Source organism: Argiope bruennichi, chromosome 10, assembly GCF_947563725.1.
Source record: "Argiope bruennichi chromosome 10, qqArgBrue1.1, whole genome shotgun sequence".
Classification (NCBI taxonomy): domain Eukaryota; kingdom Metazoa; phylum Arthropoda; class Arachnida; order Araneae; family Araneidae; genus Argiope; species Argiope bruennichi.
In genome coordinates this window covers 98177860-98203485 of record NC_079160.1, presented here as the reverse complement: position 1 = coordinate 98203485, position 25626 = coordinate 98177860, and the positions used below count along the sequence as shown (strand labels likewise).

General features: G+C 31.8%; 1 protein-coding gene across 1 annotated transcript in view; it reads right to left on the bottom strand.

Moving 5' to 3' along the window:
• The window catches only part of LOC129988266 (peroxidase-like), a 49557-nt gene extending 24425 nt beyond the window's left edge, over window positions 1-25132 (bottom strand). Inside the window, exons 1-7 of the mRNA XM_056096453.1 lie at window positions 25018-25132; window positions 23288-23406; window positions 18835-18895; window positions 9690-9886; window positions 6418-6588; window positions 2631-2774; window positions 2302-2406 (exon numbers count right to left, since the gene is read on the bottom strand). Of these exons, the coding sequence (XP_055952428.1) occupies window positions 2302-2406; window positions 2631-2774; window positions 6418-6588; window positions 9690-9886; window positions 18835-18895; window positions 23288-23406; window positions 25018-25052 (832 nt within the window). The 5' untranslated portion in view covers window positions 25053-25132. The remainder of the gene's footprint in view (window positions 1-2301; window positions 2407-2630; window positions 2775-6417; window positions 6589-9689; window positions 9887-18834; window positions 18896-23287; window positions 23407-25017) is intronic.
• Window positions 25133-25626: the final 494 nt, after the last annotated feature.

Below are 25626 nucleotides of genomic sequence, written 5' to 3'. Positions count from 1 at the left end.
TTTCATTAGGAAATTGATTTTCGGATTTGATTAAGCTTTATAAATTTATAAAAGTTATACTAAATATATGCACATATTGAAAAATCTATTAGTTTAGTTATATTAACGTCCCGTTGTAAAGCAACACTAGGGCTATTTAGGGAAGGACCTCGTAATTTTGAGCCGCGGTCGGATAATAATCACCTGAGCTGGCATGCCGCTCTCCACACCACACCAGCGGGAGGACGTTTGGCCTGACGGATTTGGTTCTTCAGTGGAATCACGAGCTGAGACCTTACCACCAGGCCACCGCGGCCTCCTTAAAAATCTATCATTTTACAATATATTTTTAACAAACATGAGCCTACCCTCATTACATTTTATATTATATCTAGATTTAAATTCTTGCGAACAGCTTTCAAGACTTTTCAGAATGCTATATTTTTCATTTAAGCTCATTTTCTAGCCAAAGTGTACCATTTTGAGTTTTCCATATGACAGTTAAGTGATAGAAGGTGGCACTAATGTTGTGCCGTGCTACTCCTATTCAATGCATTTGGGAAAAAGATAATTTCTCATTCAAATTGCTGAGGGTTCCAACTTGATTAGAAGAAGGAAAGAATGGATTATATCCTCATGAGATAGGTTAATATGTTATCTTCATGTTTAAAAATTCGAAACTGATTTGTGCAGTATAGGAAGCAGCACAGAATATATATTTGCATTCTTTTTGTAAAGAGCTTTTCACTTCTTCCCATTAATAACTCAAATAAAAATAAAAACAGATGAAGTTCAGTTTCCATTGAAAGGTAACTTGGGAGCAGCAGATCTCCATTTATTGGAGTTGAATCCTTTTTTCAGAGTATACTAGAGAATCATTTTGGCCACCTGAAGATAGTCCATAATTAATTATTATAGACTAATTATGCCATAGATTGATTTATTATGAATTCATGATACAAGGAATGTAATTTAACCACCATATACTGAAGATGAGTCAATGCTTCACTGTACTTTTTATTTAATTGCTCCAATATCACTTTGACTAATCACAGATAGCCCGCATTCTACATAAAATGAACCCATGATATTCGATAGTATTAGATTCATAACTAAGAGGATTGATTTTCGTAATTTATAATAGCATTCAGGCGATCAGATGCTTATCATTTATAGACAAGTAAAGTACATTGTTAATTTGCAATCCCAAATTAATCTATTTGACCAATAAATATTCAATGTATTAATCTTTTTTAAACTCTCTGCAACGTTACTTGTAGTAACAACCTACTATTTTAACCAGTCTGCAGGTGCACAAAAAATTCTAATTGACCAGACGCTGTGACAGCATTAGTGAAAACTATGATTGAATCCTAAGAGCCATGACAGGCCATGGTACAATCTGTCCCGTAGGAGGCAAGTCACATCATTAGTAGGAGGTAGTCATCCCACACCATTATTGTATCCACCTGGCAGGAAGAACCAACTGCCATATTGGAAGCTCCTTGAAGAGGTGAGGGACGCGGGAGGATAGAACCTGGGACCTTTTGGTTAGCAGTCCAGTAACGATCCGATTTTACCAAAACAGCTGTTCGGGTAGTAGCGCTGTTACTGGCTTATATGCAATTCACCACAGTACTCTCCCTCCAGTGAGTCAAAGGGGAGACGAACGATTTGGATGTTGAGTGGTGATGTATTAAGTTATTTAGTAGTAGCTGTTGTCTTAATGGGCCTGTACCCAGTTTTGAATAGCGCCAAGCGTTATGGCGAGCGTTTTGTGGGTGCTAATGCGGCAAGTGTGTCTGGCGACTTTTGGGTTGCTGCGTCACGTGAGTCTGACGACTTTGCTGCGCTAAGTGAGTCTGGTGACTTTTGTTGCGGGTAGATGGCGCCACAACAGCTGTACGAAGGTTGAAGTTTCAGCGTCCGAGGTCACCAATGAAGAGGTATGAGACGCGTGAGCATAGAACCTGGGACTTTTTGGTTAGCAGTCCAGTAACGATCCGATTTTACCAAAACAGCTGTTCGGGTAGAAGCGCTGTTACTGGCTTATATGCAATTCACCACATCCTCATCACGATATCTGAGGTGCCCCCGAGCTGCATGCAGTATCTCATATAAAACGGATGGATTTATTATTAGTATTAAAACTTAAAAACGTTTTATGAAAGGAAATTTATCGGTTGAAAGGAAACATTTAATTTTTTCGTCCAATTATTTTTTAAAAGGAAGCAGAAATTTATGTTCAAACTCAGTTTAAAAAGGTTTTTTTTTTAGATTTCATTTTTTTTCTAGGTAAAAGGAAATATGTAAAAGTTTCACCTGTTCCATCATTGGCTCGTATATCCATCAAACGTTCATTTTCTGAAGCATATATGTTTGATGCATCCAAGGCAGCTGTTACAGCATTAACCTGTTCTCTGTTCACTGGTAAAAATGTAAGAAAAATTAATCGAAAGCTATTTAAATATGAAAAACAGAAAAACATGCAAGAGATATGCGTGCACATAATACTTTAAAATTGCTTTTAGGAAGCCAAGACACTTAGAGATCATTTGTTTAATGATATTAAATGATGATCATAGTAAATTTATTAAATTTTAAATTCAGTATTAGATTATTAAAATAAGAGGAATTGAAAGAAAACTTACTGGTATTGCAGATATCACAAGCCTGCGTTCTATGTATATTTAAACATGTGATGTTGAATTGTGAATAGAATGAATCATTTGATCTTATTGGAATGGGCAAACAAGATTCATGATAAGGGAGACCTTCGCAGCATGGTTCAAGTACTGAAAGATTAATTTGGAAATTATTTTGCTGCCTTATATGAAAAAACAATAGTTTCATTTTTGACTGATTATATAATTATATTTAATAAAAAAAATGTGAAAATTTTATTTTCCATATTGTGATCGGGCTGTAATATAATATTTGTTTAATATAATATCTGTAATATAATATTTGTTTGTTTCAATTGTCTATTGAAAAATAAATAAATAATCATTAGCATTACTATGTACAAACGTCGTTCCAAGAGTATAAAAACTGGCATGTAATATTTTGTTACAAATATTATACATATTGTTACGAATCTGTGATGCGGCTTCCCAGCATAGTTGGTTCCATCATAAGAAAGAATGTTTTACAGTCAACGACATTGGACGGAGTCTGGGTGTCGCGTCGGAGGTCCAGGAGCTTGGCGACAAACTTGGCAACCATTTGGCGACTTTGGTGCCAAAATAGATTATTCCGAGAGAATTTTCATCGAGAATTTTCCCGATCCGTCCAGTAGGAGCCGAGATACGCCTCGAACGTTCCTGGTTGGTTGAGAGGCTTCTAGCCCCGCCTCCTGAGACCTATAAAAGGAGCTGCAGCTGCCGGCGAGGAGTAGTGAACCAGAGTCGTAGTGGTGAATTGAGTCGTGGACCAGTGGAGTCGAAGAATAGTCGGGATCAAAGGTAAAGAACTGGCCTTCCAGAGAAAAGCGGAGCAGCGACGGAGTGAAGCTAGTGCTGAACTAAGCTGTGCGCTACTGTCTACAGTAGAGACTTGTTGTATGTTGCTGTTTTGTATGCTGCTGTTGTATGCTGCACGTTTTGGCTGAAGATAATCATTTGTTGTGCTGTATATAGTTGTCGTCTTTGTGTTGTTCTGTGTGTCTTCGTGTAAATAAACGTCGTTGTTTTATTTTCTACTGCCGCCTGCTGATTGAGAGTTCTACACATCATATAACTCCTACTATCCAAACGAACCCGGAAATTTCGTAACAATATTTTGATTCCCATGGATAGAAAATTTGTTGTCATTCTAATTACAGTTGAATTTACTTGTTACAAACAGTATTTATATTATTTCCTAGATAGTACTGCAAACATTTCTATATTCTATATTTTCCTTCGTATCACTTCAAATTTAATTTTAATAAACATTTATTACTATCAGAAATGTTTGGTGAAGTATAGAAGATATTCAAATTCCCTTTAAGAAAACATTTGTTGCTCTTATTGAAGAGGTATTCGTTCATCGCAAACATTTAATGTTGTAAATATTTATCTTTTTTATGCACTGGCTGCATATCTCTTCAAATTGAATCACAATAAAACTCTTCAAAAGGAATTTAAGTATTCGAGGAGATAATTGTCACAATATTATAGAAAAAGTGCACAAAAAAAAGCACTTGAATTCACAAATTCGAAATATTTCATCTACAGTAAGACGCTCATCCATATGATTATTAGGGAGACATACAATTATAATTAGGATGATAACATAAATATAAATACTATAAAAAACTCATTTGTGTGGTGATTGTAGAAAAACTGTTCTATGACAATAATATATAAGCATATTTTCGAAGCATTTATATAAAGAGGAAATTATTTAAGTAACAAATTTTATGTCCACGTTATAAGCAAGAGCGGTGGGGCATATGTTTCAGATGAAATATTTTATCATCAAGCTTTATAACTCCATTTTTTATGTATTTTTAAGATCTGCTTTTTATCGTGCCATGCTTACTTAAGACTGAATGCCATCCATAAAATCATGATTAAAATTTGGGCTATGGAGAAACTACCCATATAATGGGAGGAAGGCTATGTCCTATATTCAAGAAAGGAGGCCAAATTGAATGTTGGAATTATAGGGACATCATGCTCATCAATGCGATATATAAAATTTTCTCCAGCTCGCCTTTTTCAAGACTACTGCCCATACGGACAAAGTGATTGGAGACTACTAATGTATAATGTAACTATAGACCAAATTCACACTTTAAGGCAAATTATAAAGAAAAAACTAAAGGATATAACTTTTCACTTATTTATAGACTTTAAGGCTGCTTACGACAGTATAAAAAGGGATAAGCTATTTGAAGCAATGGAAGACTTTGGAATCCCTACGAAACTTGTTAATTTAACTAAGGCTACACTTAATAATGAAAGATGCAGGGTTAAAATCCAAAACCATTTATCTGAACCCTTTGCAACAGGGAAAAGCCTGCATCAAGAAGATTCCCTTGCTTGTCTGCTTTTTTACATTGCCTTGGAAAAATATATCCGAGATAGTGGATTAGACCGAAGAGGCACTCTGTGGAATAGATCTATTCAACTGCTGGATTATGCAGATGATATAGATATTATTGGATGGTTAGAAAGGGCAGTGAGAGAGGCCTTTCAAGCTTTGGATACTTCTGCCCAAAAATGTGGGCCTTACCATCAACGAAGATAAAACCAAATTGATGGAATTCGTGCCCTCAATTTTAAATCACAGTCTTTCTCTGTGTAATAACGGTCATACCATTGAAAAAATCGATCATTTCAAATACATTTACACAATGATTAATGACAATAATAAACTCAAAGCAGAAATGGACAACATAATAAAAATGGCTAATAAATGTTTCTTTGGACTGGAAAAAAAACTAAGATCCAGCTTAATCAGTCCAAAGACTAAACTTAGAATTTATGAGACTCTTATTATGCCTGTTCTGCTCTATGCAACTGAAATTTGGACTCTTAATTTGGGTACTCAGCGCTCTTCGAACATGTTCGAGAGAAAGTTACTTGGATCTAGCTTTGGCCCAGTTCTAGAGAGAGGATTTTGGAGAACTAGATTCCATTTTGAATTATACAAACTCTATAGGCAACTACAGATAACACTGGTTATCCGGAGCAATAGGTTAAGATGGCACGGCTACATCTGGAGAAGCCCCGAAAACAGCGACTTCAAAATATCCACTTTTAAAAGTCTTATTGAATCCTGGGCCAGATAAAGGCCTCCAACTAGATGGCTGGATGATCTGGAAAGAGACCTGAGTGTTCTGAGGATGAAAAACTAGAAGGGAGATACGGGGGACAGAAAGCGCTGGAAAGTTCGCGTAGTTGAGGCAGACAAGGTCTGTAAAAGACTGTTGTGCTCATGAAGAAGAAGAAGAAGCTTACTCAAGATCAAAATTCCCAGGAAGCTATTTTTTAAAGAATAATACTAAATTTAGTTCTATAAGTGGCAACTCAAATGTGCATTTAAACTTGTAATAGGAAGGCAACCATCTTATTCATTGAATTTCAATCTCCATTGGTAATTAAACGAATAGACATTTTTAAATAAAATTTTAAATAAAGATAATTTCCAACAATTTTACAATTTCAAAGAAGCATTTTGTAAAATCTTATAGGAATGTAAAACAATCCTAAAATAAACATGTTTCTACTTCACGTTTTGACTATTTTGAATTGAATTTGATACATAAATTTTATATACCAACATATGCAATGGAAACAAGGTTTGTAACTAATTAGAAATAAAATATTTAATTCAATTGCAAGAAACGTTTAATATATCGTCTTCATGTTTCGCAATATTCGAAATAAACAAAACCCTTCTCAAATAGAGGAGGCAATGCATTCCTCATTCTCTGAGAGATATACTTACTGTTGAAATTTTCTGCTCTGGATAAATCGTGGGCCACAGTTTGGCCATAAATTGTGAACACGAAGGAAATGTTTGGAGATGGCCGATGAACGTTTTTGAAGATATTCACAATTAAGTCTCTAGCTGGAGGCAAAGGATCGCCATTCTTAGATTTTGGAATCGTTTCGAAATCTGAAATGTTAATATTATTATAGATTAAACCGAAAAGTACAATAATAAGGTAACTAGTAATAAGTCATGCTAAAAGTTAGGAATCAAAAAGGATGTTCTTTTTTCATCGTATACATCTACGGTATGATATAATTCATCTTATTTGATACTTAATTTAATCCTTTATTGAAGCAATGGAATGTACACTTTAGAAGGATACCCTTTCAAATTATATATTTCACACAATTCCGATTCTTATTTCCTTCCTTAAAGTAAAATCCATGTAAAACATTTTATGCATCTATATCTGTTTGCTTAACTAAGTTAGTTGCTCTCAAATGTTAATATCTAGAATTAACTTTAACATAGATACACTGATAGTAAATAGATACGAAGGTGGGCAGAAAAGTTTTCTGCCTAACAAAGAAAATAAAAAGAAAATTCTATTTAATGATTGCTTTATTTTTCATTGTAGTTTTCGCCCAAAGGCATACACTTGCTCCAGCATTTTATCAATACTTGGATCACCACTCTGTAAAAGCTTTCTTCTAAGCCTCAAAGTAGGCATTTATGTCTATTATGTCAAAGAAGGCTGAGATGTCTTCGATATCAGAACAGAATTTCCTTCGAACCAGAAATTTTTTCAGGTTGGGGAAGAGGTTATAGTCCGAGAGTCCATATTAGGAGAATAAGGTGCATGAGAAAGAATGCCAAACTTCTGTTTATGAAGGTTTACAGCCTTGTGGACGGGTGCACTGGCCTAGTGAAACAGAAAAAACCTTTTTTTTCTTTTATTTTGGAATGCAATTTATCCAAAAATTAGCAAAATATTCAGCATTGATGGTCCTGCCTTTTTCTAAATCATCCAACTATAAATTTCCTTAATGTCCCAAAAACTGTTGCCATAACTTTTCCAGCAGATTACATACTTTTTGTTTGTTTGAATGCTGACTTTTTCCTTCGTTTTTCACAGTTTTAATTGCTGTTTGGTCTCTGGAGTATAGTGAGGGATCCATGTTTCATCCACTAAAAGGAAACACAGCAAAAAGTCAGTTGGGTTTGAATTGTACAATTCCGATATCTCATGCGTTGCAGTTTTTGTTCGAAACTCAGCAAATGCGGCACCCACCTTCTGATAACTTTCACGTACTCAAAATATCGATTAAAATATGATATGTTCCATTTTTAGATACACCAAGAGACTCAGCAACCACTGTCAATTTCAATCGGAAATCATTCATAATTCTGTTACGAATCTGTGATGCGGCTTCCCAGCATAGTTGGTTCCATAGGAGTTCCCAGAGCTTGGCGACAAACTTGGCGACCATTTGGAGATTTCGGCGCCAAAATAGATTATACCCGAAACATCGAGAATTTTCCCGAGCCGTCCAGTAGGAACCGAGATATTCCTCGAACGTTCCTGCTTGGTTGAGAGGCTTCTAACCCCGCCTCCTGAGACCTATAAAAGGAGCGGCCTGCAGCTGCCGAGTCGGTCGTGGACCAGTGGAGTCGAAGATTAGTCGGAATCGATAGTAAAGAACTGGCCTTCCAGAGAAAAGCGGAGCAGCGACGAAGTCAAGCCAGTGCTGAACTAAGCTGTGCGCTACTGTCCGCAGTAAAGTCTTGTTATATGCTCATGTGTATGCTGTTGTTGCTGCACGTCCCGGCTGAAGATAATCGTCTTCTGTGCTGTACATAGTTGTCGTCTTTGTGCTGTCCTGGGTGTCTTCGTGTAAATAAACGTCGTTGTTTTATTTTCTACTGCCACCTGGTGATTGAGCGTTCTTCACACCATATAACTTCCACTATCCAAACTAACCCCTGTAAATTTCGTAACAATATCTTTGTGAATTTTTCTAACGCTCCGCCTTCATAGTGCATATACGACCATGTTTAAAGTCTGAAACCCATGTTTTAATAATTGTAAATGAAGGAGAAGATTCTCCTAGTGTAGTATCTGGCCCAGTTTTAATATGCGTTTGAGATAAGCCTTTTATAAAAAATATTTTATATCAGATCGCACTTCAGTTTTCTCTGTACTCAGCTAAAAACAAAAGAAGACAATTCTAAAAACAGTACAGTAGAAAAACAACCAAACACAAATCTTTTAAAATATGCAAGAAGTATTAAACAAAGTTGGCACTTTGAAGTGCTTCAATCAAAATAAGTTGCGGGAGTGCCACCTCTAGATCAGGCCGGAAACTTTCCATCCCACTCTCGTAAATAATAGTAGATGAATAGAGAACGGTCGTTGGCCACGAGTTTTGTCTATTATTTACATGCTCTATCTATATAGATGATCCATTCTTTGATGTCTCTTAATTATAATAGAAGAAGGTCATAAGATTAGGTAGCTTGTTCGAACTAATTAAATAGCGCATTTTAATGAATTAAAAAGCTCATTTGAATGCATTAGATAGCATGTTTAAACTAATTAAATAGCGCATTTGAATGCATTAGATAGCATGTTTAAACTAATTAGATAGCGCATTTTAATGAATTAAATCGAGCATTTTAATGAATTAAATAGCGCATTTGAATTCATTAGATAGCATGTTTAAACTAATTAAATAGCGCATTTTAATGAATTAAATAGAGCATTTTAATGAATTAAATAGCGCATTTGAATGCATTAGATAGCATGTTTAAACTAATTAAATAGCGCATTTTAATGAATTAAATAGAGCATTTTAATGAATTAAAAAGCGCATTTGAATGCATTAGATAGCATGTTTAAACTAATTAAATAGAGCATTTTAATGAATTAAATAGCGCATTTGAATGCATTAGATAGCATGTTTAAACTAATTAGATAGCGCATTTCAATGCGTTAGATAGCATGTTTAAACTAATTAGATAGCGCATTTGAATGCATTAGATAACATAGTTAAACTTATTAGATAATGCATTTAAAATAATTAGAAAGCATTTTTGAACTAATTGGATAGCCTGTCCAAATGAATTAGATGTCATATTTTAGTTTGATTAGATTTTTTTTACTCTTCAGTTATTTCAATAGCATTACATTAATGTATCAAATCGCAATATCCTTACACATCGCTTGTAAATTTCCATGAAAACAGAGACTGTTATCATAAATAGTGATTCTTTTTTTTTATTACCTCCATAAGATGGTGGTTGATATCTGAAATAGCAATCATTAACAGCGCCCCATGTTGGATGAATCAAATTGTTGCAGCTTCCGTCTATAGTTCTGTATGGATCAGAAGGATCACATGATGAGGTTTCTTCGCTTAAGCAGTGATGAGGATCCTCTGGTATTGAGGCCTCAAAATTCCAGTATTCATCTGTATTATTCCTTTTTGAAAAAAAAGACCCATTTTTATAAATAAAATAAAGGAATGTTAATCAGTTTTTAATTCCTTTTCTTTGAAAATTTTTAATTTTGCATTATGAAATAAATCAATCCCGCATTTCATTTTCATTGAAATGCGGGATTGATTCGTTTCTAATTATCTCTTGTTATTGGAATATGCCATTCTTTCAACAGCATAAAGCTGTTGAAAGAATGGCATATTCCAATTGCAAGCAAAGAATTTTATTTTCTTGTTCGGCCCATATTTGTCTGAAATAGTCTCAGTTTCTCGTAAGCGAATTATAGAGAAAGTATTGTAGATATCTTAAGCAGATTAAAGCTAAGAATACAATACATGAAACATCATTTTGTTCAGTCATGATGTCAGAAATTGTAATTTCATGATTAAACTACATAGTTACTTTAAACTACATTCATAAATTTCGAATGAATTAAAGTTTCATTTGTAACGAATAGCCTCTTTGCAATCACTTTCATAGAATATTGTTAAACTCTGCAAGCATTGTACTTTTTATTAGAGATAATTAATAATACATAGTAACATAACCAACAAAATCATTTCAAAAACAATTATAAAAAAAATGATTTTTTTTTAAATTTTAAGACACCGTTGTGTACTATAAATGAATTTTTAAGAAAATCTTGGAACTTTTTACGTTTCGTTTCTATTTGAAAACAGAAATGGAGTTCAGTTTTAATACTTTTCAGGTTTTTTACTATTGCTTAATTAGGCGAGATACTAAATTGCGCTGTTTTTATAATTGAAAAGATTTTTTTTTCATATTTATTTTAAATATGTATGGCTGTTAACGCTACACTACGGATAGGGGGAGGAGAAGGTCGTCTACTATGGCTGCAGAACAACAGCATTCAAATTACTTTTTAAAGTGGGATTTGCGTTTTTATGTAGTTTTCTGCTCTAAGAGTTGAATGTTCTGTATTCACTTTTCCTTTCTTAAAAAGGAAAGCCATTGAAAAAACAATTAAAAACTCTAAAAGGGGACAAATGAAATAACAGAATGGGGACAAGCTAGAGATCGGAGCTGTTGGCCAGGAGACCATTAAAGTTCACAGCTCGCACAATTGATTGATTGATTTGATGACCAAAAATGACCATATTTTGCTTTATATTTAGAGGACGTTAGTGTTGCAATTGACCTGAAGCGAGGCAAAATGAGTCTTGCTCCTTTTTATTCAGAAATAAATTTGTTTTATTGGATAAATATTTTTCATTTTTTTAGATGCCATTCACTAAAAAAATTACCTGGATACTTTATAAAACTTACTCCAGATAAAAATAAATTATAAGGTGGCATCAGTTATTACATATTTTTATTGTAAAAAACAATTAATGGTAGAGTTAATTTATGGAAAAACTTATTTCTGATTCATATTTGAAAGAACACGATCGAGCTGATTGAAAGAAAATAAACTTATAATTTGGTGGGAGGATAGTGATTCTTTTATTAGCTGAATCATCACTTCAAGATTTTAGAAAAAATTACAAAAAATTTACAAAACTATATGTATAATAATCATAGATTAATTATTCAGTATTTTTGAAATGTAACAAACTTTCCATCTATTTATGAAATTAAAATTCTTAGGATAATTACGAATAAATTATCTCTTTAAAAAATATTATAATCACTGGATAGATAATCTTGTAGCACTTCTAATTTTCTGAGCTGATAAGTCACAATAATTATCACAAAATCAGTCGTACAGAAAAAGGAATACAAAATCATTTATTTTGTATTTAAAAAATGTCATATATTATAATTAATTTTGCATTAGAATTCTGTTAAAAATAGTTACAAGTATGTTTTCCTTGTTCTTTATTATTTAAGAATTTAAAAACTGTTAGTAGAATTCTGAAATGTCTTGGGAAATTTCTTTTTTTTAGTTAGTTCTAATTATTTAAGGTGTCAACCCTGATCGTGGGTCAATAAGTAATTTCTAAGACGTTAGAGATAGGTATGTACTTGTAAAAATATTCTAAGTAGCATATTATTATTTTAGCCAGTAAATGTTGCATCAAAAATTATAAATGATTATTTTTTTATATAATGGTCATATTATTCATATTTAATAAATTATTTTTGAGACATTATTATTTAAAATAAAATATCTTCTTTTATGAACAAAATTCACAAGAATCTTTGAATATCTTGATTTTAGATCAATGCAACACTGCTTATATATAAAAAAAAGATGATTAAGTAAACGAATTCAATTTCCCCAAAGTTGTCCTTGATTGGCAGGGAATAATAAAATTCAAAGCTTCACAACTCTGTCAGTTTTGATCAAAGAAAGGCATTTTTCTTAAAGCTTGGTGTTATCGTCGATTAAAAATGGATGTATTAGAAGAAAATACGGATGACGTTATGTAGTTATTCAGGCTTTATTTTGTGCAACCGCTTTCAACGGGTTACAGCATTCGAATGTACAAGATCACATTTGTTGTAGGTGGCGCTCTTGCATGCCATGACGTAACATTCCGCCCGGCGTTGAAATATGCAAGATTTCAAAACACATTTAATTATACAATTAGCTTACATTTTCTAAAACCAAATAAACTATTCAGATGAAATATTTACAAGTGAACAACAAAATTGCAAAATATATATTAAATTTATATTAATTTATATATATTAAATTTATATATTAAACATGATATAAATACAATTATTATGTACATACAATATATACAACTATCTTAACTATTTTAATTTTCAAAGTTATCCCTTATTGGTAAGAGACAAATTTTTGAAATAGGGCGTGTAAAAATACCTGTGTTAGTTTTTAATTTAACAACTCTTACTCTGCCTTCATTTCCATAAATTATCTCTAAAATTCTAGCCATTGCCCATTTGCAAGGAGGCAAATCATTTTCCTTTAACAATACTAAACATCCGACCTTAACATTATTTTTTTTGAATTGCCACTTATTTCTTTGCTCTAAGTGGTTCAAATAGTCAATTTTCCGGCGTTTCCAAATTGTTTGAACACATTTGGTAGTATATTGCCAGCGCGATAACCTATTGTCAGAAATGTCTACAATTTCCGGTTCAGGTATTGAAGTTATTGGGCGTCCAATGATAAAGTGTCCAGGAGTTAAAACTTCATATTCATTAATATTATCTGATAATGGAATTAAGGGACGTGAGTTAAGTATACCTTCAATCTGAATTACTATTGTTTCAAATTCTTCAATAGTTGTTTTACTGTTAGCTAAAGTTCTATAAAGATGGTGTTTAAATGATTTTACTCCTGCTTCCCATAAGCCTCCGAAATTGGGAGAAGGGGGTATAAATTTCCATTGGATTGATTCTGCGGATAGGTAATTGGCTAAAGTCTCATTAGTCTGACAAACTAGTTTTTTTAAGCGATTTAATTCTGAAGCTGCACCCTTGAAATTAGATGCATTATCCGACATCAATGTTGCAATGCGGCCTCTACGGGCGCAGAGTCTCTTTAAAGATGCAATGAAAGCTTCAGTCGTCAAATCTGTTACCGTTTCTAGGTGAATAGCTTTAGTTGACAAACATACAAAAATCGCTACATAAACTTTTGAATATATTCCCTTTCTTTGGTTTTTAAACTTTATTTGAAAAGTACCACAAAAATCTACACCAGAATTTAAAAATGGAGAACTAGGAGTTACTCTTTCTGAAGGTAAATTTCCCATTAACTGGTCTAACACCCTAGGCCTTTGCCTAAAACATCTAATACAATCATGGACAATTTTTCTTGCAATACCTTTACCATTTAAGGGCCAGTATTGTAGTCTAATTTGATGTAACAAACCTTGTGCACCAATATGTAGACATTTTTTATGTACATGCTCAAAAAGTAACTTAGTGAATGTATGCTTACTGGGTAAAATTATTTGATGTTTAGATTCAAATGGCAAGTCAGAATTTTTAAGTCTACCGCCAACTCTAAGTAATCCTTTTTCATCTAGGAATGGATCTAAAGATCTTAACTTACTTGTTTTAGAAATATTTTTACCTTTATTTAGTGCATCTATTTCTGATTTAAATTCACTCAACTGAGCTACACTAGCTAAATATTCAGTACTTCTTTGCAGCTCCTCAGTAGTTAAATATTTACTTATCTTATTACGAGACTCCTTAGCTTTAGTGTTGTTAATAAACCTGAAAATAAAGCTAACTATTCTAATTAGTTTTATGAAATTATTTGTATGATTAAAGAGTTCATCATAAAAATTTGAATTAGAGTCATTAATGTTTAGAGTCACAACACATTTTAGTTCATCAGCAAAGGCAAAATCCTGCATGGATTGATTGTCTACTGGTTCATCAGTAAGTTCATCTGGACCAGCAAACCACATTTTATTTCTTATGAGTTCATCTGCACTGCATCCTTTAGAAATAATGTCAGCAGGATTGTTTTTGCTACTTACATGTTTCCAATGACAATCTGATGTGAGCGTTTGGATCTCCGCAACCCTATTGCTGACGAATGTTTTTAGCTTATAGGGCTCAGTCTTGATCCACGCCAAAACAATAGTAGAGTCTGTCCACAATGAGATAACATCAATGGGTAATTGCAGAATTGGAACTATCTTTTTCACTAATCTAGATAACAGCAACGCAGCACACAGTTCAAGTCGGGGAATGGTAAGTGACTTTAATGGAGCCACTCTGGATTTGCTGCATACTAGACTAGTTTTAAACTGTCCAGATTGGGTGAAGCACTTTAAATAGACAACAGCAGCATAGACACGTTCTGATGCATCAGAAAATCCATGAATCTCAATGCGAACTGCATCAGGAAGTAGAATAAACCTTTGAATTCTGAAGTTGTTTACTTCCCAGAGTTTTATGTAGAACTTTTTCCATTCTGTCATTGCATCAGATGGTAATTTTTCATTCCAGTCCAATTTTATCTTCCAAAGTCCTTGGATAAATATTTTTGCCTTTGTAATGAGAGGGCCTAAAAGTCCAAGTGGATCATAAAGACTCGCTATTTCTGACAGCACTTCCCTTTTTGAAAAAGAGTCCTTAGGCTTGATCTTTACCTTATATGTAAAGCAATCTTCTTTTGGATCCCAAAACATACCTAATGTTTTTACAGAACTAACACCTTGTTCTTTCGAAAATGAATAGGATGTGGTAGACAGGTTTTGTAGTAAATTAGAGTTATTAGCGACCCATTTGTGAAGCTCAAATCCAGCTCTTCCGAGGAGTTCAGAAATCTGGGTTTGAAGATTTTTAGTATCTTCTAGCGTTGCATCACCTGACAGAATGTCATCCATGTAGAAATCAGAACAAATCACATCTGCAGCCTTAGGAAAGTCCTTTTTTTCCTCATCTGCTAAAGCTCTTAAAGTCCTGGTAGCCAAAAATGGCGCAGAAACTGTTCCATAGGTTACTGTAGACAGTTTGTAAATCTTCACTGGACCATCAGCACTTGATTTCCAGACAATACGCTGTAAGTCTCTTTGAGTGGGATCGATCAGTATTTGTCTGTACATTTTTTTAATATCTGCACTAAATGCATATCTGTGCTTTCTGAATCTACTTACTATGGAAAAAAGATCTTGCTGAATAATACCTCCATTTAGTAAAATGGAATTCAGAGAATATCCACTTGTTTTTGCACTAGCATCAAAAACCACTCTTAAGGGAGTTGACGTTTTCTCAGGTTTATATATCGCATGGTGGGGAATGTAATAGTTCACATTGCTATCATCTTCAATTTTTATCTCCTCCATGTGTTCTAAACTCTCATATTCTCGCATAAATTCCTTATATAAGATTTCCATAGTATTATTTTTGTTTAATTTATTCCAGATACCATTTATGCGCTTGATTGCATTTTCTTTGGACTTTCCTAGTAATGATTCGGCATTTTCCTTTATTGGTAACTGAACTATAAATCTTCCCGTTTTATCACTTTTATAGGTTTTAACAAAATGCTCCTCACAATAAATTTCTTCTTCACTCTTTGTTATTTCTTTAACATTATCCGGCAATGATTCCAATTCAAAAAATTGTTTAACTGCTTCATCTAAATTTGGTTCACTTACGAGATAACAATTGGCTTTTTGAGGTAACTGGGGAAGAATGCCTGTAACTAAATAACCAAACTTAGTATTTTGTAATATTACATCTCCATTTTGCAGACGAAGTTGCTCAGGTTTTAAAATCTCAAAAAATAGCTCACTTCCTAATAGTATATCAATTTGACCTGGTGTGTGGAAATTGAAATCAGCTAGTTCAATTGAACAGGGAATATTTAATGCATATATATTTAATTTCGATACAGGAATCTCATCGGTTATTTTAGGAAGAATAGAACATTTCACCATGTGTGAAAATGAATAATCTCGATTTGATACTTCAATGTTAGCAGCGTGTTTAATAAACTGCGTAATTCCATTTATACCAGTTATACCTTGTTTTATTGATTTTAGTTTGATTCCCAATTTTCTAGCTACATCTTCTCGAAGAATACATAAAGTCGAAGCATTGTCTAAGAGCCCTCTTAATTGAACTCTCCGACCATCTGCAGTTTTCACATAAATAAGAAGAGTGTTTAATATAACTGATTTATTCCCTTCTATCGCCTGTTTAGTCTCTCTCGGATTCAACGTCAAAGCAGATACTTCGGTTAGTACGTTTAGTTTCGGTTTCGTTTCTGCATTTGTTTGGCTTTCGCTCGCCCGTGCCCTTGGATCTGAAGTGGTAGCGCGATTTTCAGCTGACTCATCACGTATGAGTGAGTTATGCCTTTTACCGCAACTTGGAATGTTGCAAGAATATTTTGATTTGCAGATCCCCGGGTGAGGTTTAAGACAGTTAATGCATAATTTGTTATTCCTAACAAAGTTCTTTCTAGCATCGATAGACATATTTTGAAAAGTAACGCATCTAAATAGTGCGTGATAGTTTTTGCATAAAATACAAGCTTTAGCATTGGAATTTTTATTATTAACTATAAGTGTTTTCGCTCTTTTAAATATGCTCGTATTTTGTGGACGTTCGTATTTACTAGGAATACGGTTAATACTTTCTAACAAAGAACTTCGCTTTTCTAGAAATTTCATCAAATTTTCAAATGTAGGAATTTCTGCCGTATTTAGAGAAAGCTCGAATTGCTTCCTTGTCTCTTTATCTACTTTCTGTAGAATGATGTTTACAAGCATTAAATCAGATAGCTTATTTTGTTCGAATGTAAGAACCTTTAACGCTCTGATGTTTTTATTAACGCAGTCTATTAAGGCACACAGTTCTTTAGCAGATTCGCTACGAATTTTCTCAAAATTTGTTATTTCTAATACATGAGATTCTATCAATTGACGTTGATTTTCATAACGATCTGATAATGCTTTAAAGAGTGATTGAAAGTTATCACTAGAAGATTCTAATAATTTAGCTTCTCCTCTTAAGCATGCACGGAGATAATACAGCTTTTGAGAATCATTTAATTGCTCATTGTTGCTAATTAAATTAACAAATAAATTTTTAAAATTTGCAAAATCAGCTATTTTTCCAGAAAATTCTGGTAATGGAATTTCCGGTAGTCGGATTTTAGTTACTGCATTATCCTTTGAAACAGGGTTAATTTTAAATTCATCTTTAATTGAATTTAATAGCAATTTCAGACCTACCTCTGTTTCTTCAATCCTTATATTTATTTGATCAATATCTTCTAGGATGGTTTCTATATCTTCCGACGTTTCAATACCGCAATATTGTTCGGATATCTTGTCCAACTGTGCTTGCAATTGTCCAAGTTTCCTTAATTTCACTTCTAATTCCATTGCGTTAATGTCTTTCGAAGCTGACTTTTCGGCACTAAAACTTTCGATTCTTTTCAAAGTAGTTTTTATCGAGCCTTTCAGTTTATTTAGTTTCTTTTCTGAAACCGCTTCTCGGTCATCGCTTTTTTCAACTTTTTTATCCATGGTATTTGCTCCGGCTCGCTTTTGACCAATGTTATCGTCGATTAAAAATGGATGTATTAGAAGAAAATACGGATGACGTTATGTAGTTATTCAGGCTTTATTTTGTGCAACCGCTTTCAACGGGTTACAGCATTCGAATGTACAAGATCACATTTGTTGTAGGTGGCGCTCTTGCATGCCATGACGTAACACTTGGTATACCAAAATTATCTTACTAAATTTGAAAAAAAAAAAAAAAATTCTTCCAAATTTTATGATATTTTTCAGCATTAGAAGATTGGTAGATTGAATTTTTGGTAGAAACTGTAGAAAATATAATAATTTAACTCAATTAACGTCTCTTTCTAAGTGGAATTTCATGCCTAATACTATTGGTTTAGAAATTAGCTTAGATCCATGATTTAAGTAAACATTTTGGATATATGAACCGTTAGAAATAGCCACCAATGTGCAAACAGTTTTATTTTTAGAAAAATAATTCTTACTAAAAATAAAAATCATGTATTTTAAATATCTGTAAATATTCAGGTGCAAAAATCAAATATATTCGTTTGCCAACAATTCAGTTGCGAATATACATATGATTATAAAGTTTTTATACCGACGCATAAAAATGCGAGTATTATTTCTTCAAATATTTTCAGATATATTAAGTGTATTAAGTGTCAAATATATTAAGTGTCTTTTATTTTGGTGTTCATATTGTAGATTTTTATGTCTGAACTAAAATAATGTTTCCATTTCTTAAGTCAAAATTCTATAGCTTTAGCACTTGACCTTTGATTCCTTTTTCACTTTTAGTGTAATTACTTATTAAAAAGAATTAACTAAAAAAGAACTAAATAATGAATCGTTAATTAATTAATTTTATATAAATTTTAATTTAAAATTAAACATTTTCTATAAAAAATTAGCATTCTACGCTCAGAAATATCAAGCAGTAAAGAGAATTCGTAATATACGAAACAAATTATCTATTATCATAACTTACGTTGTAGTATTGAATGGCTGAGAAGCATTAACTTCTGAGTTCTTAACAGGTTGATCATTTGCTATAAATATATAAAACAAAAATAATTAGTAATAAATGCCATTCACATTTTTTCAAAATTTGCGAAGATTTACTCAGAATGGATTTAAATTAATTAATAACTCTAAGAATAAAAGAAATAACAAGTCATAACAGATTAAAAAAAAAACGATTTCAAATAGCAATATATAAAAAAAAAGGTTTACGTATTATATTATGCTTTAACATTTACACATTAAATAAACTGTGTGTCAAATAATTTTTATAAGAATGGCTTTACATTATATATTTGTATGAATTATTTTATTTAAAATAAGCTTTTCAGGCTTCAATGAATTTATTAGAGTGTTTTAATAAAGATTCGAATACCTTTTCGATTCGCTTTGTAGGATTCCTCTAAAACTCACTTAGAAAATGTTTGTATTGTCACAATACTTTAAATGACACTTTTTTAAACTTCTTTTTAAATTTTAAAAGTCTTGTAAATCTTTTCAAAATGAAGTCGCAAGGTGCTAAATCAAGTGAATACGACGTATGGTTTAGCAAGCAGATGGTTTCATTCATTGTCCATTTAGTACAGATTTGTATAGATCAAATTTTCATGTAGAATATTTCGAATTGTTTATCTGTGATACGCAACGACGGTCTGCTGGGTGCGAAATCACCTACTCTCTCAATAGTATCAATTGTTCTTGATGGACTTAATCTTTCTGTATACTTTTTTTCATCTTGTAGAATATCAGTTCTGTCTGAAAATACTTTTGTAATATAAAAAACATTTCCTTGACTGAAACGAAACTCGGAATGTACGCGTTTCGTTTAATAATATAATATATTTCGTTATTTAAGGTGTACGTACACACTTGAAACTTCAAAAATCGTTCAAAATATCAATCATTTTTTTATTGCTTAATAACGTTCTCTGATCCTTTAGCTTTCAAACGATACCATAATGTTGTCATTATTCGAAATATTTCTCGAGTTATAATTATTTTTCTTGAGGTGCTTTCATTGAAAGCTCTAGTCACGGTGTTTTTAAAACTCATTTTATGAAGAATGATATTTTTCCACTATGTTGCTTCATTCAAACAATCATAACTCACCAAGAAATGAACCAAATACAGTTATTTATATATCAAAATAATCTGTATGAAATGGCGGATGTTTTGTGCTTCAATCAAAGTTATATTTATAGAAATAAATTTCTAGTAGCTGTTTAAATGTTAAAATGACAGAAAAAATCTCGCTTTTTCTATCCATCGTTGATGAAAAAATTGTTAAAAAAACTATACATTTTTATAACTTGTTTGAGGCAGACAACATGAAGACTCATATTAGGCAGAATTTCCAACTAGAATTGTGTGTCTGTACAAATTAGAAATTAAGATATCAGGTTTCAAAAAATAGGCTAATTATCTCATTAAATATTATTTAACTAATTAATAATTAGTGTAATATGGTTTTTTCTCACCGAAATGAGTTTAAACATATATTAATAACCTACTGTGAAAAAACTGGATTTTTAAAGTTAAAATTAAAAAAAAAATCTTCAAGTGTGTACGTATTTAATATGATCCACGGGATATCCATACGATATTGTATGAAATTTAACTACGGCTCTTTTTTTCATTTTAAAAATTCAACATGATAACTGTGTATATTCTTCATGTACTTCTCTAAAGAACATCATTATAATTTGAGATTGTGCAAAACTTGAGATTTGAGAGGTATATCAGTTAAAGTATATCATTATATGCATAACATAAATGGAGCCACGGTAGGCTGAGATCCAGCTCTGCTCTTATAAATTCTTTGACATACAGTATGTTCTGATTAAAGTTTTATCTGCATTTTAAAACTAATGTCAAATACGAGAAACAACGGCAGTAATGCTATATAATTTTCTACTGTCACATAATGCTTTAATTTCTTTAGAATTACTTCTCTACTGTCGGTATTCATTATTGACACAAAATATATTATAGTGTAATTTCATAAAAGATAGATGCTAAAACGCCGTCACATTTTTTTTTGTTATTAATGGCACAAAGCTTTTTTTATTTTATCAATTCTAAAGGAAGAAGGAGAAAGTAAACTCATGTGGAGAAAAGAATGTGGTGTAGACATTCACTGGAACCACTTTCGACCACGCATTAAAGGATATATATTTTTAAGATATATATATTTGAAAATCGAGGAAGGATGGTTTCGAATTTTTCTGTCCTTTTTTAATAAAATTGTTTCTTCTAGTCGTCAGAAAAATGCGTTTTTAATTACAAATATAAACATTGCTTCACTTTTTTTATTATTTTAAATTGTATATTAGAATTCCAAATACACTAGGAAACACAATAACGCGTCTGATACTCGAAACAACAACCTTATAATAATCTTCCGATGTCAAAATATTTTCACAGATGTTGCATTTACGTTCCTGATGGAATTCTTTTTCGAAGAAATATGATCAAACTTTAAATTTAAAGGATAACATTTAGAAAAACATTTTTCTGGAGTTTTCAAAAACAGACCTTTCTTAATGCCAATGAATCAAGATCTTTTCATATTGTCTCTATTTTTATGCCTTCAGTTTTTATTCCCACGTGCTTAAAGCTTCGTTTTCATTTTATCAAATGTTTAAAGATTATATTTTTATAATATTATTATGTATCAGATGTCTTAACGTAAAATAAAAGTTGCTTAAAATGTACAACAGATTATGAAAGGCTTCTGCTATATCATTTATTAATACCACAACGCATAATTCTTTTAATTCTCAAATTTTTTAGCATACAATACCGTGACGAATATAATATTACTTCCGCGTGAAATGTATTCTTCTAATAAATGCTGGATAGGGCTGTGTCATTGACCTTGGCAACGAACTCTGTGAACATTTAGAGACGAATATCTAAACTTTGGATCAAAAATGAAAGTTTCTAAGAATTCGAGAATCTTAGCGAAGTCTTTGCTAGGACTAAACAGTAGGTTCTTTTTGTGGACATTGTAAGTCCTTTTGTTGGAGATATAAAAGCAGTGAAGTACAAACGAGTGATGTCAATCTAGTCAAGAAAAGAGTAGCTGAGGAATTTCTTTCGTTGCAGTGTTGATATCCAGTCATTTCAGTCCGAGTGCTTTATGCAATGCTATTATTAAATACTGCAAATGCTGTCTTTGCATATAGTTCAGCTGTATTTGACTTCTCGTGAAATACAGCCGATATGACATGATCTATAATGAACATCATCCAGCTGTAATGAGCTTGTATGTCTTCTCGTCGCATATGCACTGAATGCATTTTTTCGTAATAATACAAATTCATAAAAGATATTGTAAATTTGTTTTCATAACATTTCAAATTTGTTTCATAACATTTCATAACATTTATGGTTTATTTAATATTACTTCACAATAGAAGCTTTAAAGATCAGTATGATTCTTTTATTAAAATATGCGCATGCATGCCATCAAAAGGAAATCACATTATAGAATAAAATAAATTGATAGTTCTATAATACAAAATATTTTGTTAATTTTTAGCTACTAAAAAGATCACACCTCAAATAATGTGCAATTTGTTTGCCGGGCTGAAGGAGTGTTGAACATCTAGGTAACATTCAAGTTAAAAAAGTATTTCATTTCATGAAAGCAGTCAGTTTTTTTCGACCTTAAAAAATCAAACAGTAGAGAAAAAAATGAATTTTTTACCAAATGTTATGCACAATAAGAACTAATTTTTTCGACATAATCGCCGTGGATATTCAGATACTTGTCATATCAATGGATCAGATCTTATATCCTCTCTTCGAAAAATGTTGCAGCCGGTAATGTTAAGAAAACCACAAGTTGAAGCTGAAGCTTCTCGTAACAAGTTGAGAGACACAACAACAAATTCTCACAACTGGAAAAACCTCACCTACAGGTTGAAGCTTTTCATTAGTTTGGAATTATTATTTTGGCATCCAAGCCAGGTTTTCAGTTTATTGAATAAATGAAAATCATCCGGTTTTAATAAGCATTCTCCTTAAAGGGGGTCAAGATCACATGTTTGTGACAGAAGACCTCGTTTGAAGAGTTGACCCCCTGTTTTGAAAGAAATAAAGGAAGCCGGAATTCTGGGGAACAAGCTGGTTGACCTCAATGCCAAACTTGTGATTTTGAAGGTCATATGTTTAGGCATTCGTGCTCCATTTTATTTCTTTAAAATAAAACTCAGTATTGTTGGTGGTGGAGATTGGGTTTTATTGGCGCAAGAGCCATTTTTGGCTATGCTTCGCCAAACTTATGGTAGATTAACTGATACATGGTGATAAACATGCAGATTAATGATGAAATAAATCAAAAAATAAATTCTAACGCTTCTCAGTTACAGTTAGCGACGTTAAAATAAAATTTTTTCTCCTTTTTTAGTACTTACTTGATGGCAAGGAATAAAAATTCACTTTTAGAGTAGGGAAGAGAGTTGATAAATTTGCTGAAACTTCTGCCAAAATTAATACAGGAGCCAATCCAGTGGCCAAATTGAATATGAAAATCCTGAAAATATATAAAAAAAATATTGCATTGAAAATAAGAATCGAATTTCTATAAAAGTTTTGAACAAAAGTAAAAAGAAAAAAAACCTAAAAAAAAGTTTTAAAAAGAATCAGTTGTTTGCGGAAATGAGCAGAGAAGCAAAATATATTTTCCGAGTTTTAAAGCTGACAAACAGAGTTCCATTGAAAAAGTAGAACAAAAACAGTGATCCAATCGCAAATATATCTGACCTTGACATTATGATGAATTCCACACTTTTATGTTTTGTTGAGTCCGGAAAAGTGCTTTTCATAACATCTCTGTCTTCAAAACATTTATCGCTAGGTTATATCTACTAAAACTGCGACAAAATTGATCATTTTAAAAAGTAACGAAAGACTACTTTTTGAAAACTACGAAAAGAAAAGAGAAAAAAAAATTCAGTAAGGTTTATTAGCAGAACAAAAAATGTCAGTTCATTTGTTTTCAAACGAACAAAACTTATTTTTCTTGTGTTAAAGTTCTAATGTATGCGCATACTAAATAGTATTCGCATACACTAGCATATAATACTAAATAGTATTCGCATACAAAATACAGAAAGAAACAATGACTGAATCATCAACATAATCTGACCTCGAAGTTTTGATAAATACCACAGTTTACACATAGCTGAGTAAGGGTTATTTCTGTCTGCTTGTGAATGCGGGAACTCAAACACGTAATGAAATAGAATATCGAAATTCGACATGTAATTTTTATACCGGAAATGCAAGTCATTTTTGATACCGTTTCATTGAGTAAAAAATTAATTAAAAAAATATACAAGCAGAGACATGTTTCATCTTTGAGTGAATGACAATAGAAAAATAAATAAATTTCAAAGAACAACAAAAACAAAGAGCAAATCGAATTAAATTTGGATTTATCAAAATTTTTGTAAAAGATATTTCTTATCTTAAGCTGTTTAATTAATTATTATATCCTATTCATACGATTTTCAAAGAAATAAATCAGAATATTTATTTAATTTGAAATACAAGCTTTGTGGTTGAAACTAAGTTCAAGTTAAGTTTTGAAAGATTAAAAAAAAAATTGATTTCATTGCTTTTTTCGAAGCTGTTTTGGGAACTTAAGAAAACAATAATGATATTTTTCCCATCAAATGTTTATTTCTTCGTCTTTTCAATTTTATTGCTTACATAAGTAATATTAGAGAATTTAATGGTCATGTACACAAGCTTGTTCAAGAACGAGGAAATAAAATTTACTATGACAAAGGATAAAGGTAACATGATTTGTCATTTTCAGTTAGAAACATGACAGGTAAATATATATGCATTAAAAAAATTCATAGCCGAGTATCCAAATAAATCTTTTTAAATTTGATTGTATCCTTTTTTTCATGTAGAATAAAAATGCAAATATAAAACATAAAGTTAGTTGAAAGATTAAAATATTTTATTTTTTATAATTTCATGTTTAAATAAGAAATAGACATAACAAAACTATATAAGATAAGAAAATAACTGTCTTCTTTTAAATCATAAAAATTTGAAAAAAAATTATAAAATTCAGCATTATTTTTCGAATAAGCAGTTTAATAGAGGAAAAAATAGCAATTAATCTTACCATTTTATCAAGGCGCAGTTTTTGAGACCACCCATTTTATCAATAATTTCAAATCAAAAGTCAACCATCGCAGTGAAATGGAAACAAATAATACTCGAGTGAATTTTATTGAAACACCTGAAGTCAATAAAATTTGCATATGTCTGAAAAGCCCTATAAAATATCTCAAACAATCAGAACATTTATATTACTTTCTGAAACTTTATGAGATTTCAAAATATAGATGTTATTGTTAGATTGCATTAAAACAATTCATCCTAATAACTTGCCTAATTGAAAGTGAATTTTAGAAATTTTTACGCACTACTTATTGTCTGATGCATGTTTGACTTGTCTGAGATGTCACATTATAATTTTTATAATAATGGCTCTTAAAATTAAGAAAGAGTAATTCTAATTTCAGAAATCGAAATACAGTTCTTCCAAAAAGATACAATAGGCTTCCTGTTCATTTCCACGATTACAAATCGTTTTCCTTATATTTAATTTCAGAGATTAAATAATTAATGACATAAATAATTGATTTTTTATGCAAATGTTTCAAATGATATTTTAAAAAAAAACACAAATAAATGAAATAAAAACTTATAATATTAAATCTAAATTGTT